Below are 18,113 nucleotides of genomic sequence, written 5' to 3' on the forward strand. Positions count from 1 at the left end.
CTTTGTCCGTGATAAGTAATGATTCTGCCTCGAGTGTACCATGAAGAGGCTCAAGACTTCTCTCAATATGTTGTCACTGCTTTCCAACGACTGGCAAGTGATACCTTGTTTCGTCGTCGAATCACGTCACTGCCTGAGCCTGTTTTCATGATTAAAACATGGAAGGATCTAGAAGCGGCGAGGACCGTCGACGAACAACAAGCGGATTCACCAACGGACAAGCCCAATTAGACATTACACATGTATTACTAAACTCGATGCATCTAATTGTCAACTCATTGATACTTACTTACTCCATGCTGCCCATTGTCGCAGATAGTGTTTCTGGGCAGAGGAAACCTCCAATTCAATAACAAGGCGGAGGCATACAAACCGGGCGTTCACAATGACATCTGGAATGCAGTTCACAGACCGGGGCTCGAAAGCCTTGTCTGATGCAAACGATCTTGCCAAACAATATTCTCACTCTCAAATCTTACCTCTCCACCTGGGAGTGTCACTCCTCGACCCCCCGATAGACGAATCCAAGGACCAACAGCAGACCACCCATTCCTCACATGCCGCCGCAAGCCAGCCGCTTTTAAGACAAGTGGTAGACCGTGCACATGGCGACAGTCAGTTGCTCGACCGAGCCATGAAGAAAGCGCTCGTACGTCTACCAAGTCAGGACCCTCCACCAGAAACGGTATCAGCGTCCCCACAATTCATGAAGGTGCTTCGCAGCGCGAACGACCTTCAAAAGACGCAAAAAGACAGCTACATTGCTATAGATCACCTTATCCAGGCCCTTGTTCAAGACTCAGCGATACAAAGATGCCTCGCCGATTCAAATGTACCAAATCCCAAGCTCATAGACACTGCCATACAACAAATACGCGGAACGAAACGGGTTGACTCTAAGACTGCGGATTCAGAGGATGAGAACGAGAATCTGAAGAAATTTACCATAGACATGACAGCCATGGCAAGAGAGGGAAAGATCGATCCTGTCATTGGCCGTGAAGAAGAAATCAGGCGAGTGGTACGGATACTAGAACGACGGACAAAGAACAATCCGGTGCTTATCGGAGAGCCGGGTGTAGGGAAGACAACCGTAGTCGAGGGACTGGCCACGAGAATTGTCAACAATGATGTTCCGGCAAATCTGGCAGCATGTAAACTGTTGTCGCTTGATGTCGGATCGCTTGTAGCCGGAAGCAAATACAGAGGCGAATTTGAGGAGCGAATGAAGGGTGTACTGAAAGAAATCGAGGACTCGAAAGAAATGATCGTGCTCTTCGTTGACGAGATGCACCTCCTTATGGGTGCTGGCTCGAGCGGAGAAGGTGGTATGGATGCAGCCAATCTGCTGAAGCCCATGCTTGCAAGAGGACAGCTACACTGCATTGGTGCTACGACTCTTGGTGAATACCGCAAGTACATCGAGAAAGACCAGGCTTTTGAGCGAAGGTTTCAGCAGGTCCTTGTCAAGGAACCCTCGATACCTGAAACGATTTCGATCCTACGAGGTCTCAAAGAGAAATACGAAGTGCATCATGGCGTAAACATCCTGGATGGGGCTATCGTCGCTGCCGCTGGACTCGCCGCACGCTATTTAACAGCAAGGAGGTTACCAGATTCCGCCGTTGATCTGATCGACGAAGCCGCAGCGGCGGTCCGAGTCACTCGTGAATCCCAACCGGAAGCGCTCGACAATATGGAGCGTAAGCTTAGACAACTACAGATCGAGATTCATGCACTAGAACGAGAAAAAGATGAAGCCGCTCGCGCTCGTCTGGACCAAGCCCGTCAAGAGGCAGCCAACGTCGCGGAAGATCTCAAACCCTTACGTGAGAAGTACGAATCAGAGAAGCAGAGAAGTAAAGATATCCAGGAAGCAAAGATCAAGTATGATCAATTGAAGGTCAAGCAGGAAGAAGCAGAACGTATGAAGGATCTTCAGACTGCTTCGGATCTCCTTTACTATGCCATGCCCGACACCAAAGCTCGAATAGAACAGCTTGAGGCTGAGCGAGCTCGTGCAGATGCAGATCTATACGCTGTTCGTGGATCTGATGCCGTTCAAGAAGCTATGCTCACAGATGCGGTTGGTCCGGACCAGATTAATGACATCGTAGCAAGGTGGACTGGTATACCCGTAACGCGGCTGAGGACGACCGAAAAAGATAAGCTGCTAACGATGGAAAAGTCGCTTGGGAAAGTCGTCGTAGGTCAGAAGGAAGCTGTCGGCTCGGTTTGCAATGCCATACGGCTGCAAAGATCCGGTCTCGCAAATCCGAATCAACCTCCATCATTCCTCTTCTGCGGTCCGTCTGGGACTGGTAAGACTCTCCTAACAAAAGCGCTAGCGGAATTCCTTTTCGATGACCCTAAAGCAATGATTCGCTTCGATATGTCTGAGTACCAAGAGCGACACTCATTGTCTCGAATGATTGGTGCGCCACCTGGCTATGTTGGTCACGATGCTGGTGGACAACTCACAGAGGCTCTACGACGGCGACCATTTTCGATCCTCCTATTCGACGAAGTCGAGAAAGCCGCCAAGGAGGTACTTACCGTCCTCCTTCAGCTTATGGATGACGGGCGCATCACAGATGGCCAAGGCCGGATCGTCGACGCGAAGAACTGTATAGTAGTCATGACGTCCAACCTAGGCGCTGAGTTCCTAGCACGGCAGAACGCACCTGACGGCAAGATCGATACAACAACGAGAGAAATGGTCATGAACGCCCTTCGCAACTACTTTCTACCCGAATTCCTCAACCGTATCAACTCGATTGTCATCTTCAACCGCCTGACCAGAAGAGAGATAAGGAAGATTGTCGACGTCCGGCTGGACGAGATTCAGAAGCGACTCTCAGAAAACAACAAAAAAGTCAAGATCGTTTGCACGAACGATGTCAAGGACTATCTTGGCGATGCGGGTTACTCTCCAGCCTATGGCGCTCGTCCGCTCGCGCGACTGATTGAGAAGGAGGTGCTCAACCGTCTGGCTGTGCTCATACTACGGGGTGCGATACAGGACGGAGAGGTGGCACGAGTTGTAATGGACGACGGAAGAGTGACAGTGCTGTCGAATCATAAGGATGACGATGACGACAGCACCGATGAGGATGCGATGTTGGATGATGACGAGGTGGAGGACTTGCTGGATGGGGAGGGGGAGATGGATCTCTACAATGATTAGGCCAGGTGACTTCCTGCCTCTCAGACGAATTAGCGAGGACTAGGTGGTCCATTTGTGCATAGAAAGCCATGAATTGATGAGCCTATGAAGTATATTTTGTATATAGCGCTTTCAAACAAAGATAAGATAATGCGGCCGTAGGACCAGATTCTTTAGACTCCTCTCTCCTCCATTGTGTGAATTGTGTCTCAATATCGTAAGTACGACGACGAAGTAAGGCACATGGGCAATCAAGTGTCAGCTCCACCGCCCTTCAAAGCGAACACGGAGGGCGATACAGACCGAGCTGGTGCGAGCAAGCGAGGAACATCGCTTAGGAGCATGATGTTCAACCCACTAAGTTCCCTCTACTACATAAACATTAATTAAGCAATACTTCCTACTCACCGAAGATCCTCTCCCAAATAAAGTGTTCTCCATTATGCATCATCCTCCCTCGACCGCTGATCACCCCCTCCCCTTCCCTCGCCTAGGGGTACCTACACACAGATCCCAGTCATCCACGTAACCAGGTGCCCCTAAGCCCACAAGGGCAATCTTCCAGAATGCCGCTAGAAGGCGTGATCGACAGCGATAGACATGGACGATCGATAGCGGGGCGCGCTAGTCTCGGAGATGCAGATTGAAGGATTTCTAGCGGCATTCTGGAAGGCTGCCCTTATGGGTTAGCCTCGCAACTCTCTGTTTTTGGGTTTTATTGGCAAGGGGCACCGGCGAGGACTGAAATGGGACTTCCGTGGCGGTGAGGGACGGTTCAGAATCTAGGACGGTAATCATAAGGCCTGCGACGAACTCTGCTCTTTGATACCTTAGTCAGGGCATGTCCTTGGCTTGGGACGGGGGGCGATGTTAGTCATCCCCCTGGAGCCCCAAGTCTCAGATGTGCCGTGTGGTTTCAAATCGATCGAGCGTCTGGGCTGATTTCCCGGTGCTCCTGGCTACGGTACGGTACCGTGGTTCTATCTTACCAGGGGACGAGAGAAAAAGTATGAACGTCTTGTGACATGCTTCTAGCGGGCTTCTAGAAGGATGCCTCTATCGGCTAGTGTGGACCCATAGTCTCACTCACCCACCCCTTTACTCTCACATTCTGACGTGCAGATGGTTTTAGAGTGGCCTGGCCTGGGCGTTTTCTTCCCTTTGCAAAAGATATGCTTTCTTTGGATGAGGCGGTGGTGGTATTTTTGGGCATTGTCATTCTGAAGTCTCAATGCGAATCGTCATATGACTATTCGTTCACAGCCACCGCTGCCCTGTATGAGAGTGCCGTCTTCTATACATATCAGGGGTAAGTTTAATGCTAGGCTCGTGGAACAAAGAAGGCCACGAGGGTCGTTGGATTTTGAGTGAGAGCGGCCTGGTAGTGGAGGGGCGGTGTTGCACACGTAAGGCATCCATCTACAGTAGCTTACCGCGAGCGGGTCCTGATGACCCCAATGAGGTCTTTGTTGGTTGGCTGGGCTGGACCGGTGGTGAAGGGGGAGGCTTGGGCAAACAATGAGCCGTTAAGCTTATGCATTTCATCATTTGAGGATTGATAGTCTCGGTTGCCTCGGTAGTGTGAAACCTGAGTGGTTTTTCAGCAAATCGCTATATTCTACATGTACAATACAATTTTTGCCACCCGAGTCTATTCGATTGTTTTGGACACCGTGACCAATAGTGAAAGAAGGCGCCTGCCGTGACAGCAAGTAGTCTATATGCGTAAACGTTCGTGTCGTCCGTAGTGAGTGTGTAGATTAGTACAGCAGTGGATTATACACTCAGGAATTCGTTGATGCGTGCTTGTCGCTCATCCAAACAAGATCTCTTTCTCCATGCTCTGGGCCACCTCTCTCCACTCCAGGTTCTCTTGACCAGCGTCGCTGCGCCGCCAGATCTCCTCACATACTTCCCAAGCAGTGACGATGTTATTCATGCCCTGCCGCGTCTCTAGATGTCGAAACACGGTACGGGCAACGTTGCGGTCAACATCCTCGGTCGCTTCGCATGATGCAGTGAACAAGGGCCAAACCAGTGTTGTCATAGGGCCAGAGAAAATAACCACCCGTAAGCAGGCTTGTAACGTCTGCTTGGTTGGTGTTTGAACTTTTTGGTCCGAGCGCGGCAGTGAGAGTAGATTACGGTAGAGAAAGACGAATGAGGCTTGTTTATGCGCTTCGGCGTTGTTCATGATGCTTTGCAGCCTCGAATCATCTGCGGGATTTTCTAACGTGACAACCGATGGTGGAATCTTGGGTATCCATTGCTGCAGGGCTAGCTCTATGCTGGTGGTATTCGTTTCAAAGTCTGCACGCATGTTCCTCATTTGCTCGCCGTCTGGCGATTCTGGATCTTCCTTATCAAGTGTCCTTTTCACCTCCACGAGGCTGGCTAAGCGATGGATGATGGGCCAAAGGTCGCCGATTAAACCAAAGAGAGTGTCAACAGAAGCCATTGCCGATCGATCATGTATGGACACGAAATCTTGTTCCGTGGCAATGATAATGGTACCAGACATTGGAGAGCATCCAAAAGACAAGGCAGAAGCAACATCAAAGTAACGGAAAGCACGCTCTAAAAAAGGAGAAGTAGGACCTCGTCGTGTCCTTCGCTCGCGCATAATTGATAGCGCTCCTCGAAGATGGGAATTCAATACGGTTGAAGAACCGCTTCGCACGATCTTAAATCTGTTAGCTGTTTGCGTGATGTATGTCTCTAGGACTTGCCTCGTAGTAAAGTAGTAGGATGATCACGGCCAGCACTTCGTCGCGGTTTCCTTCGTCTTTATGCGCAATAAGCCCCGCAAGGCCCTTCAGTGCCTCCGAATGCAAATCCAGCGCCCTCTCCTCCACTTGTAAACCCCTGTGCTCGAGGTGGGCACTCGAAATCGCGTAGATAGCGTTCAGGAGCGGCGGGCTCTGGCGGGCCATAGGCAAAACCAGCTGTCGGAATGGGTTGCCAGAATCCTCCTTGAAAACAATGAGATGGCTTAACACATTGCAGAAGTGATCAAGCAGACCTCTACGTGATTCTCGCCTTGTATACTCAGCAAACGCTGGCAAGCTTGGAGACTGCGATGGCACAGTCGGGGTATGCATCGTGGAAGTAAAGTCATACGGCGACCCGGTCGACTGTGGAGAGAGGAAAGCGCTGGTCGGATCCGGATATGAGCTACTCCGCGACAAAGCAGGTTGGTGCATATAGATCTCTCTGTGGTGATGATGGGAGTCCTCGTCGAAAGGATCTCGAGCGAAACCATCGAGCGGATCCATCGGCAAGGACTTGATCTCATCCAACGTCGGCTGCGTTCGCGGCATCGAGTCAAACGACGTGAACGGAGGCAACGGAGAGTTCATGTCCGGAAGGTCGCTTCCGCAGCTGGATGCGGAATCGCTGAAGACAGAATCGGCGCTGTGAACTTCCCAGTTCTCTGCAATAGCCGGAAGTGGTGGGGTTGGCGAAGCAGAGAGGATCGATGAGCCAGAGCTAGAGTCTTGCCGCAGAGCCTGAAGTCGGTCATGGAAGCCATAGTGTTGGCCAGGATTGGTGGTGGGCGGACGCATGCCCATATGCTCTGGATTGGAGACGGTCCTTCTCCTCTTGCGGGGTTTGACGGGCTCATACTCGCAGCGCAGACCTCTCTCCAGACAGCGATCACAGGATGGGCGCTCTTCGTTGCACTTCTTCTTCTTCTCTTTGCTGTTGAGGGCATTAGCATCTTGGTGATCAAGACAACTTCGTCGATCATAGCTTACCAATGCACGCAACCTGTTCGGCAGCAAGACGTCTATGGTCAGCCTCTGCAGGATAGCCGTATTGACGGGCGAGGATGGCGAGGTGGGGTGCTTACCAGCTCGTGAGCGTCGCTTTGGGATCTTCGCAGGCACTGGCCTGTGGTACAGCAGCATGGCTGGCGGGGAGCAGTCCAACATGTACACGGTGATGACGGTGGAGGGGATCCTATGACAGGTCCCTCTTTCAAATGGGGGTGTGTTCGGTAGTAAATAAAAGTGAGAGGTATGATGTTCAAGACAATAGCGACAGCAGCAGACAAGGGACGACGGCCTTTTAACTCTAAACCGTTGATCGGTGCAGATGTTGACAACTTATCTTGCCTGATCAGTTTGATACAAAGGCTTGCAGGCTTAGACCGAAAGAGGGATTAGTGGCAGGAGTTATAGGCGCAGAATGTTTATGGGTTCTTAGTTTGGAATTGGCAGAAGCATGTCTTGCGGGGTGCAGGAACTGGCTGGGTACGGAGGTATTGTAACAAAGCGTGGTAGGGTGGTAAAGTAAGAAAGGCAGGATATTAATACCTGAGGGTGAAATAATCAGGTGAATCAAGAGACAAGCTCGAGGCACGTATGTGGGGCTTTGGGGCTTTGGAGCCTTGACGGAAAGAGGGATGTGCCGAGCTATAACGCTTCTAGCCCGTTCAGTTGGCCTGACTCTTGAGAAGGGGTGGAAGAGTGGAAGAGACCAGCAGGGGTCCTTGTTTAACTTGTTGCCGCCCGGTACCTCGTACCCTCTGACTACCACGACTACTACTGCTGTAGTACCATTTCATCATGCCGGATAATCGACCAACTGTCGTCTACACGTTTGAGCCGCAGCTGTTGCTTCCCCAGAGCCAGCACCAAATGAGGGGACACGCGGTGACGTGCAAATCTCCCCCTCGGCCTGAGTCCGTGGACGGTTCGAGTCGTTGCAACGGTGGACAGTGGGTTAATCTCAAGAGCTGGCGTTCGCTGGGGGGGCTAGCAGATTGCCCGGCTGAGAAGTGGATTCCTGTGGGGGAATGGGGAGAATAATTGGAGGGCAGAAAGGAGATGATCTTCATCAGTCCGCAATTCGTAAGAAAGCTTGAGGCTGGGTCGATGGCCCTAGGCTCTCACTAGAGACCAAGGCCAGTTCGTCAGTATCAGCGACGTGTATAGAGTTCTTTAGCTGCAATTAGAGCATCGGCAGGGACGTTAGAATCTGCTAAGATTCGCAGCTTTTGTCGATCGGTACTTCTCGGCTGCGCGGGCTACCGCACCCATGAGGAAAGGCGGGCAGGATCATCTCCCACTATTTCCTGCTAGCCCGCCTACTCCGCTTGATGCCTGCCCTCCGCCGCTCTGATAGGCTGCCAGCCATCTACCGGCACCTGCTCAGACACATGATCGGCGCCTTCTACAGATTTTCTAGAAGGCGTCTAGAAGGAGCGTGGAAAGGTGCTGACTCGAACCACCACGACCGACGGATCGTGGTGCAATGCGTGCCCCCCTGGAAAGTCACCGATAGCCAGTCGCTGGTCTTTGCAGGCTTGGATCCTTCGTGCGTGAGACACAATCCCTTTTCGAGCCTGAATAATGAGATACCTGGAACTGCCAAAGTCTGCAGGCTTCAGTAAAATTCCCCAATCTCCACCAAAATGACGGGCCTGCAGGCCCCCAACCAGACTCGAGGAAGGGTTCTCGTTTCGCATACTGATCAAAAATAGATGAAACACATTCGATTCGTCTCGAAATCTAATGCATGATGCAGCTAGGGCAGGGCAGCTGGATGAGCGTGGTAAGCCTCCTGGACGATGCCAGGAAGGAGCTCCGTTCTTTCATCTCGAATGCCTGAGACACTTCAAACGGGTCAGCCACGACCGCTGCTACGTGACCTATAGTGTTTCTCTATATAGACCTGAAACGCCTAAAGCCGCAGGCTAACTCGGCCTGGAAAGGCGGTCATCAGATGCTGAAGGTTTCACCCAAGCGAGGGGAGATGAGGCTAGAGATGGTCCAGGATCTGATTGGGGCATGCGAGAGCCCCTTCGAATGCCTCGCTGGGCACGTCACTGTTTCGATTGGGGTTTCGGCCAGCCCAAACTGTTTGGAGTATAGACCGGCTGATCTGTCGCTACAGCCGCGCAAACGGATGGCCGTAGAACGAGCGAAGAAGCTGCTAGGAAGACCCATTGGACCCAACTTGATGTTGATCCCAAAAGGACCAAGAGACTCTCCAATTTCCATGGCTTCTCGGCTCCACGCATCTTGCAGCTGTAAGATCCAGGCTTGCTGGTCCTCGTCGCCACTCGCCATTCGACCATAAATTACCTCATCTGTGGTGTTCAGTGCGCTGCGCCAGTAAGTGCCTGCGTCTCGTGCTAATATTGCGCACTCGGATATGGGGGAAAGGGTTCGTGAGTCCTCGTACGACAGCTCCTCCTACATATTGGTCTAGCGGAAAACGAATGTGGATTGGACATATTCTGGGATCAAGTGCTTGCCGGGCTCAATACGAGAATAATGTCTGCTGGCACTCAAAAAGTTGACTGATGTGTGTATCTGACCGTTCTCCTTGTCATAATCCGCCTGCCTTCTTTGGGTGTTGAACTATGCGCTCTTCATCCAAGACAATCATTGGCAATTAATTCCCTCACTGTGATAATACTTCAGATCTCCCTCTTGCATTATCTAGGGACGACCTCTGGTGGCTCTTGCAAGAAACTTCAAGCGCGGCAATGAAAGGCTGTTGTCGAACGACGAGAGCTTTCGCACCATCTCGATGCGACCCAGAAAAGTCTCCTAGAGAGCCACCGGTGTCCGTTATGGTGTGAACCACTCGGCTCCAGCTGAGGCCCAGGCTCGCTTTCTTTGGCACTAGATAAGATATCGCTAACTTCCTGTTGAGTGTTGCCAACTATAACATCGGTTATGAGTCAAGTTTCAGTCGCGACCAGCCAGACAATTTGGCGAACTTTCTGAAAAACTGCCTGATGGCCAGATTAGGTGTCAAAGCTTCGGTAAGCCCTTTTTTGGGTCATGTACCCCAGACATTGTTTCAGAAACGCACGGAACTACGTGAGGGCGTGGAGACGTTTGAGATCTGAGTCAATCAGTCGTGATTACTAGATTCAGACCTATTTTCGCCCCCGCTACTTCTCCGGACGTTACCTCGTGGACGAAAGGACGATCTCAATGCCATCATGATGTATCACTCAGGGGGCAGGCCAAAGAGTCCCTAACATGCCGTGTGCAGCAGAACCGAAAGAAATAGGTCACTTGGCTTGTGTTGTGATGTAAATTCACGGCACACATCCCTCAACATGAATGGCTAAATTGTCTTCATGCAGAGAGCTTTGTGAGTCAGCTTAGCACCCTTACTCCCTTGTCCTCACAATGTGACTATGTTGAGCAATCCGCATTGTCAGCCCACTCTAACGAATTACATAACAGTCCGTGGACTCTGTCTCGAGTACTGTCAGGCTGTAAAATACAATGTGTTTTGTTCTTACCTTGCAACCAGTACATATATGCGATGGCAGCATCGTGCGTCGCTTTCGATAAGAACGGGAGCCATGAACAAATTCTCCATTAGCTTCTCCGCAGTTCGGAGGCTCCCCGAGCAAAGTATGCATAGGAGCGCTTAGGCATGAACGAGGCGTTGGGAGCCAGACAGGGTCATTGACGCTTAGATGACCACTTGCTTCGTGAATGGCTAGAGATCCCTCTTTTTGTCCGGAACCTGTGGCGAACATCGCACCATTTTGACCAACATGTCGCATAGCGGGTCTTCAATGAATACAATCAACAATGATGCCCCAGACCGCTGTAGATTGTTCCATTATAACATCCGAAACATCACTACTCAAGAGGTTGAGGCATTTTTTCGACGTCATGCCTGACAGCCTGGACTATTTGCTCAGATCGAATGCTTGAAGCGAGGACAGACTGAGAATCCGGGGTCAGTAGCATCCCCGCTTCTAGACATGGTGAGGTAGGTATATGCTTTGTCGAAGCAATTCATCTCTTTTTGGTAGAGTGCCAGACTCTACCACTCGCTCCTCCTTCACGCATTTTGGGTCTTGACTTCATGCCACTCCTTCATTTGCTTTTGTTTGGGAAATCGAAAAATGACATGGCAAGCCTTAAAATTTCATTTCACCCTCCTATACAGCATAATTGAATGAGTCTGAAATCAACGCACGCAGCACGTTACCAAGTCTCGTGTACACCGAGATCTTGCGAGATTGACATCGAATTCCAATGCTTCGCTGATATATCAGGCCGATCGAGAGAAAGACCGCGAATTCCCAATATATCGAGTCGATCATGCAGATTGAAACAGCATTTCGAGGCACGGCATTACAAGCGTTTCCAAGGCCGTCTTGATATTACCAGCTGAGAGGTAGCACTAAGCCGCAAGAGTCAATATTGAAAGAGCCAAAAGCACAAATATTGGTCTAGGGAAGTCGAGTCGCTTGGCACAATGCTTCAATTAGCATCATTACCATCTGTTTTCAAACATTCGTTGCAATTGCGTCTCGCTGCGCACTTTCATCCAATGTTGTCCCAACATCTGCAAATGAAGCCAGCCGACGCGCTCTGGTACTCTTGATCATCAGTACAATACTCTTGACAATGTGAATTTCGAAAAACCTTTCCGCTACATACAAAGTGGTATCTCCAAACGATTAACGCTCACACTTACGCTCACAAATTTTCACAAGCTCATGTCCTCGCGTCAAGAAATATACATTGATCTGCTTCTGCACCTTTAATCTACCAGGATTTCTTGTAATTCGCTCTCATCAGTGCTCATTTGCGGATCATCGTCTGCTGTATCAGTCTTTGGCTCTGAGGAAGATACCTCCGGCGGAACGACGGCACTGCCTGCCGACTTTGATAAAGCCGAGTCCGTGACTGCGATACTTGACGATATCGTGCTCGAGGCGGGGTCTGTTCCCACGTGTGCTACAGCGGGCGGAATATTGATTGTCGGCACCGAGCTGACAGAAGCTAGAGGTCTGCGCGAATCTGACGATACTGATCCTGGTCCACGTAAGGCCAGGAGCAAGGCAATCATGCTCAGAAACAGGATCGCTAGATTTTTCCTGTCTTGAGCGGCAACAATTACAAACTTCTTTGAAAGGTCCCACAGCGGAACTTTAGCGTGACCCCCGCTTGCTGGTGTTGATTGCCGCCGATGTGGTGCTGCTCTCCTGTCAGCAGAGTCTGTATCCTCTGTGAAGCCGTCAAAATGCTCCTGTGGATTCTGTCCATATATTTCCCGCAGTCTCTCATCATCTAGACTACCGACACCGTCGTCATCTTCCCTGAGGTTGCGCTCATCCCTCTGCCTGACTTCTTCTTCTCTCCTCAGCTCCAGCTCTCGTTTTGTATTTTCTTCCATCCAAGGGAGGATCTCGACGTCCACTCTCTCCATCTCTCTCCACGCCGCACCCCAAGCCCCAGCTCTCATCAAGCCATTTGCCGCGAAGATCTTAATGTCCCATCTCCTACTACCCGTCCCAGCATCGCCAAATCGGCCATCTCTGATCTGCCGCCCGCAATCATCACACCTATCTACATCCTCAGCGTCCAATTCCTCGGCGTCGACATCGTTGTCCGAGATATCAGCTTCCTCCTCTGGGGAGAGCCGAAAATGCCCACATTTGAGAATGCGCGGCTGTCTCAATTCGAGCGCCTCCAGAAGCCTCTCTTCGAGGAGGTCATAGTCCTCTCTTGGATGGGGAATCAAGACACCTCGCTCCACCACTGTCTCCGTGACCTTTTCTTGTATCTTTTTCCAATTCTCAAGGATCGGCGGAGGTAGTGTAGCTTCCAGCACGCCGGTAGAATACTGGCTTGGTAGTGGAAGTAGAGTAACATGTAACAGAACCAGTGGAAACTCTTTCTTCAACTTTTTTCCTGGGCTCAACTTAGAGGGTGTTCGCCTAGCGCTATGACGCGATCGAACGGAGTGGGGTGTCCCCTGACGAGAAGGTGTGTGGAGCTTTTGGTGTTGTATTGAAGATGGACTCTGTGGCGGCGTGACGTCGTTTTGCATCGCGCGCACTGACGATGGGTTTCGAAAGGGTGACCGCTGCTTTAAAGGTGTTGGCGGTGAGGAGCGGCGCTTCAGCGTAGCAAATGTGTCTTCGAATGCGCAAAAGTCTTCGCCAGACCCACTGGATGTGCGCGGCGAGCTATGCGGGGAGGGTACGTCGAAAACATTCTCCTCTGGGCCACTCGAATGGCGCGCTGAGCCAGAAAGGGAGACGGCGTCCTCAGCATATTCCTCATCGCCATGGAGGCGGGCAGGCTCCGGCGACGGAGATGGTGAGAGTGGATTGGATGTACCTAGATAGTCCCCAGGCCCAAACCTGGTTCTATGGTCCTGGTCCATACCCAGTGAATGCTTTGGAATGCTTAGGCAATGCAATTCACGATTTGCGCTTGAGTAAACAAAGAGTAGTTGCGACGAGCGACCGGAAAGGGCTGACCAATGAGAGTCTCTGGTCATTCTAAACGCCGATGAATTATGTCCGGGGATCGGCAAGAATCGGGCAAGTCGGGAAGCCAATAAAGAAAAGAAATTTGTTCTCACCCTTTCGCACCTACGAACAGAGCGATTACCTCGACCAGCAACCTCTACTCTATCCCTATACCCAGCTCGCATTTTCTACCATGTCTGCATCAGCCACTTCGTCGTCGACGGGGTCACAGAAGCTTGACGCAGTCGTGCAGCAGCAAGCCCCTGCGGCTTTAAAACCTGGCCCAAAAGGTCTCGATTTATACTCACGGTTTGCGCTCGCGGGTGCCGTCTGTTGCTCTGTTACTCATGGCGGACTCACACCTGTGGATGTGTGAGTGAATTGATGCATTCGATAGACATTGGGAGAATCTAATCCGGGGAAACAGCGTGAAGACAAGAATACAGCTTGATCCGGTAACATATAACAGGGGCATGATTGGCGGCTTCAGGCAGGTTATTGCCAATGAAGGCGCAGGTGCCCTCTTGACTGGCTTTGGTCCCACGGCAGCTGGGTATTTCCTTCAAGGCGCCTTCAAATTTGGAGGATATGAGCTCTTCAAGCAGCAGTTCATCAACTATCTTGGATACGAAACGGCATCAAACAACCGCACAGCAGTCTACCTGGGGTCTTCAGCTCTTGCAGAATTCTTCGCAGATATCGCACTTTGCCCGCTGGAAGCAACCAGGATTCGACTCGTGTCACAGCCAGAGTTCGCCAGTGGCCTCATCAGCGGATTTGGAAAGATCGCCTCACAAGAAGGTCTTGGAGCTTTCTATTCTGGCTTCGGACCAATTTTATTTAAACAGTATGCTAGCAATGATGGCGCCGATCAGCTTTGCATACTAATTGTGCTCGCAGAGTCCCATATACAATGGCCAAGTTCGTCGTGTACGAGAAGGTGGCAGAAGCAGTCTACCGACAAGTAGATAAATCACAGGCTTCAGATGGGACGCAGACAGTCATCAATCTAGGATCTGGTCTCATGGCCGGCTTTGCAGCTGCCCTTGTCTCCCAGCCAGCCGATACAATGCTAAGCAAGATCAATAAGACAAAAGGACTCCCAGGCGAGGGAACGACGAGTCGTCTGATCAAGATCGGCAAAGAACTTGGCCTTCGCGGCAGCTATACTGGCATTGGAGCAAGGTTATTCATGGTTGGCTTGTGAGTGAATTCACTTCATACAGAACCTGCTCTCTTCGAGCGTTCTCTGCATATGAATCGTGAGGTCCGGAAAGTCGCTAACTTTGCGATCCACTCAGATTGACAGCTGGACAATTTGGTATATATGGCAGCATCAAGAAACAGCTCGGTGAGTAAATATCACTCTATGAGTAAGGAAGCTTGCTAAGTCTCAAAGGTGCCACGGGTGGCGTTGAAATAAGCAAGTGAGAAGGCAACGTGTCAATTATACCCACAGAACGGATTTGGCGTTAGGTAGAGCATGCGCAGTATCTGTGACGCTGATAGACCCCAACGTCGTTACGTCCACGACATTGCGATATCGTTTGACTTGCGGCGCATACTCTCAAACTGATACGAGTCTAAAGACAGCACTGCTTTTGTCGATGGAGGCAAAGAACAGTGTCTGTCAGCTCTGACCCACCCTAATAATACGGTAACTTCCATTCAAACTTTTTTTTCTAATTCTGATGGGCTTTCCTTTATCGTATATAACATCTCTATCCTCGAGCTGTGTATGTCCTCAATTTCTATTGCGTACAAATATTGCCACAGAACAAGGTCATGTCAGAACATGTCAGTGTCTATCTTAATACAGCCAATTAATTCACATGGTCTGCTTGATTATAGCTCCTGGGTGCATCTTGCCGTCTTCTTTGGCTGCCTGCCTCTTCCAGTGTTCAAGTTCCATACTTCCTTATTGAAATAATGTTGCCTTTCCTTTCGAGCCTAGTCTTTGTGATAGCTGATAATTCTGATTCGTTTGACCGCATCAGGGTTTCAGAAGCGTACGCAGATTGAACGGCGAGACTCATTCTCGCCTGCCTAGAATCTTCTCACACCGGTCGGTCGCTTGTATATCACAAACGCCAAACTACGGTGCCAGAGCCTCTTTTAGCAGGTGTTCATGGTAAGTGTGACGTTGGCGTCAGTAGCGTGAATTGCTTGCTGCCAACATCAGCCTCTCGGAAGAACGTTTCACGCCATTTCGATGCCGCTTATTCGAAGTATCTTGCCATTATGCACGACAAACTCGGTAGTTTCAAATTACCTGCATTGCTGTTGGTGAATAGCAAGTGACCCCAGCCGTCACAGAGAACGCTTATTGAAGCAAGCTTGTGCTTTGCAGGAGCCATTCGATCCCTGCTGCTGTTGAAGCATTCCTTTTTCAGTAATATCCGCGCATGCCGTGTGAGTGATGACAAGACTGCGCCACCGTGACAAGGGATCTTCAAGAAAATTGAAGGTTGAATATGTCGCTATAAAGCGCCTGTTGCTTCTTGGCTATACTTGACTAAAGAGTAAAACTCATGAAGCGACAAGTCATGCTCGGAGGAATTTGGCGGTCAATGCTTTTGTGGATATGTGGCTTTTGTGCCAGCAATGTCGTTAAGGTACATGCACAAGACCGGACGATTTATGGTCAGAAAGCGTACCATAATGGACCCTACTGGATTCTAGGTACATTTTCAGCCGCACAGCCAATAGCCCGGCTGTGGTTGAGTCCTCTCCTGAGACATTTGTCTGATACTCGTGACACGCCTTAGGATGTGACTGGCAATTGGGCCCCAAACTCGCTCAGCTACTTGCGCAAACAGGAAAATATCTTGAGCAACAAGTCATTCCAGACGCAAATGACAATGGCGGTAATTCAATCTATGGATTCAAAGAAATGTTCGGCAACATTCCAGGTACTACTATTGCGGACATCTTTCAAGATGTTGATGAAGGTGTGACCGAAACGTGGGATGCAAGGACTGTGAGAAGGCCAAATATCGTCTGTGTTCGAGAAGACGTCACGGAAATCGCAGCAGCCTGGAATCATTGCAAGGCTGGATTAACAACAGGAATGACAGCCGATGGCGCCCAAGACATTTATCTTTGCCCAAGGTCAAGATGCAAAGGCATTGGTATAATCAAGCTGATCAGCGTCGCAGATTTTGGGACGCCACGTATCCAGATTTTCCGGCCCCATCCAATTGCCCAGCTCTGAACGTCGATGGCACTGATTTTGCGGACCAGGATTGTATCAACAATAATTGCACTGACGGACACCTAAAAATCAATGGCAACAAATGGTCCACGATCATTCACGAGCTCATGGTCAGTGGATATCCGAGACAATGTCTTCGTCAAGATTACAGCTGATCCTTGAATTTGCTCTAGCACAAATATACACCTAGTTGGCAGACCAATGAGAAATACAGATATATCGATGTCGTTACGGGTGGGCCAGACTTCCAACTCAACAATCCTAGAAATTATGAATATTACGCCAACTGTAAGCTTTCACTTCTTCTTAAGGATGAAAAGCCATTAACAACATGCAGTCGTACTTGCGAAATGTACCAAATTCCCCAAAGGACCTCAATACACCCGCCCATCAAGACGCCTGAATCGACGCATAACATTTTCAAACAATAACTGGCCAGACTTAGAGGTTGACGAGGAAGAGATTTTTGTCCCTGATGAGAAGCTGATAGATGCGGAAAATCAGGCTCGTGTTATACTAGCCGCGATCAACGGCGAGGGAAATCAAGTAAACACTTAGCGATCAAGTATCCTGTTATTCGAACCAAACCTTAGGCAGTCCACTAGCGATCATATCTGATAATCTTTCGAGACAGTGCCAAGCCTGGAAGTCGTTGATCTATGTGTTGCTAGTGAGAATCTAGTCCGAATATGCCGGCTGAGTGAGCATGGTACAAGAATAATGAAAGCAATGGAGATGAAACCTCGACGTTTGGCAGCCAGTCCTTGAAAAAGACTTGTTTGTGCACTCTGGAAAGCTATGAGACTGGCAAAGAGATTCATAACAATTAAGAACCGCACTCCCAATATTTGCTAGATCATAATCAGAGTCATCTCAAATGATGTCAATCGTAAGGAAGTCACGCCAAAGGTCAGAATAACTACGCAATGGCCGTCTCTTGCCTGGGTGACTTCCAAGAGGTCTCGCCGCTAGTCTCTGACTTTAATTCATGAGATACTCGTCTCGAAGGGGGGCTACAAGTATTTCGCACCATCACAGCTGCACTTTACTGAGCTGATGTCGTGTGAAAAACAGATGAAGCTGATCATCTAGCCATTCCACATCCTTCTTGCTGTCTCCTGGACCACCTGCCCAATGTCCCCAAACGCTTGGGAAAACACCGAGTTGGCCTATACCAGCGCTCATGCTCGAGACCTCATATTCAGAGTCTTCGGGTCTTGTCAAGTGGTCAGTAATAATGACATAAAATCATGAGGTCTGGCAAACATACGGGAAATAGAGGTCTGTCTTGCATGGGAGCACGAGCGTTTTTGCCTTTATACTTCGCATGGCCTTCTCAAAGTCTCCATCATATGGCTCTTGGCTGGAGCAATCTCCTGCCTGCCAAGTCTGGAGCATCACGAGCATGTTCTCAGGATCTACTTCCTGTCAGCAACTGGTCACAATGGCAAATGCGTAACATGACCTTTTGAGCAAGC

At 50.0% G+C, this 18,113-nt stretch overlaps 5 protein-coding genes across 5 annotated transcripts; 3 read left to right on the forward strand and 2 right to left on the reverse strand.

Moving 5' to 3' along the window:
* Nucleotides 1-158: 158 nt before the first annotated feature.
* HSP98 (Heat shock protein hsp98) lies at nucleotides 159-3,187 on the forward strand (the record flags this gene model as incomplete). Its single annotated transcript, XM_044815058.1, has 2 exons — nucleotides 159-242; nucleotides 320-3,187. The coding sequence occupies 2 exons, from the start codon at nucleotides 159-161 to the stop codon at nucleotides 3,185-3,187; spliced, it is 2,952 nt and encodes a 983-aa protein (XP_044668158.1).
* A 1,792-nt stretch (nucleotides 3,188-4,979) lies between these two features.
* KY384_006565 (uncharacterized protein) lies at nucleotides 4,980-7,077 on the reverse strand (the record flags this gene model as incomplete). Its single annotated transcript, XM_044815059.1, has 3 exons — nucleotides 4,980-5,849; nucleotides 5,896-6,863; nucleotides 7,020-7,077. 3 exons carry the CDS (start codon nucleotides 7,075-7,077, stop codon nucleotides 4,980-4,982), a joined length of 1,896 nt encoding a protein of 631 aa, XP_044668159.1.
* A 4,624-nt stretch (nucleotides 7,078-11,701) lies between these two features.
* On the reverse strand, nucleotides 11,702-13,333 carry KY384_006566 (uncharacterized protein; the record flags this gene model as incomplete). The annotated part of the gene is made up of 1 exon (XM_044815060.1): nucleotides 11,702-13,333. One exon carries the CDS (start codon nucleotides 13,331-13,333, stop codon nucleotides 11,702-11,704), a length of 1,632 nt encoding a protein of 543 aa, XP_044668160.1.
* A 281-nt stretch (nucleotides 13,334-13,614) lies between these two features.
* MIR1 (mitochondrial phosphate carrier protein) lies at nucleotides 13,615-14,628 on the forward strand (the record flags this gene model as incomplete). Its single annotated transcript, XM_044815061.1, has 3 exons — nucleotides 13,615-13,793; nucleotides 13,849-14,268; nucleotides 14,322-14,628. The coding sequence occupies 3 exons, from the start codon at nucleotides 13,615-13,617 to the stop codon at nucleotides 14,626-14,628; spliced, it is 906 nt and encodes a 301-aa protein (XP_044668161.1).
* A 1,034-nt stretch (nucleotides 14,629-15,662) lies between these two features.
* KY384_006568 (uncharacterized protein) lies at nucleotides 15,663-17,193 on the forward strand (the record flags this gene model as incomplete). Its single annotated transcript, XM_044815062.1, has 5 exons — nucleotides 15,663-15,678; nucleotides 16,190-16,532; nucleotides 16,580-16,745; nucleotides 16,809-16,923; nucleotides 16,973-17,193. The coding sequence occupies 5 exons, from the start codon at nucleotides 15,663-15,665 to the stop codon at nucleotides 17,191-17,193; spliced, it is 861 nt and encodes a 286-aa protein (XP_044668162.1).
* Between the last annotated feature and the right edge of the window lie 920 nt (nucleotides 17,194-18,113).

Source organism: Bacidia gigantensis (assembly GCF_019456465.1).
Source record: "Bacidia gigantensis strain McMullin 20006 chromosome Unknown contig_249, whole genome shotgun sequence".
Taxonomy (NCBI): domain Eukaryota; kingdom Fungi; phylum Ascomycota; class Lecanoromycetes; order Lecanorales; family Ramalinaceae; genus Bacidia; species Bacidia gigantensis.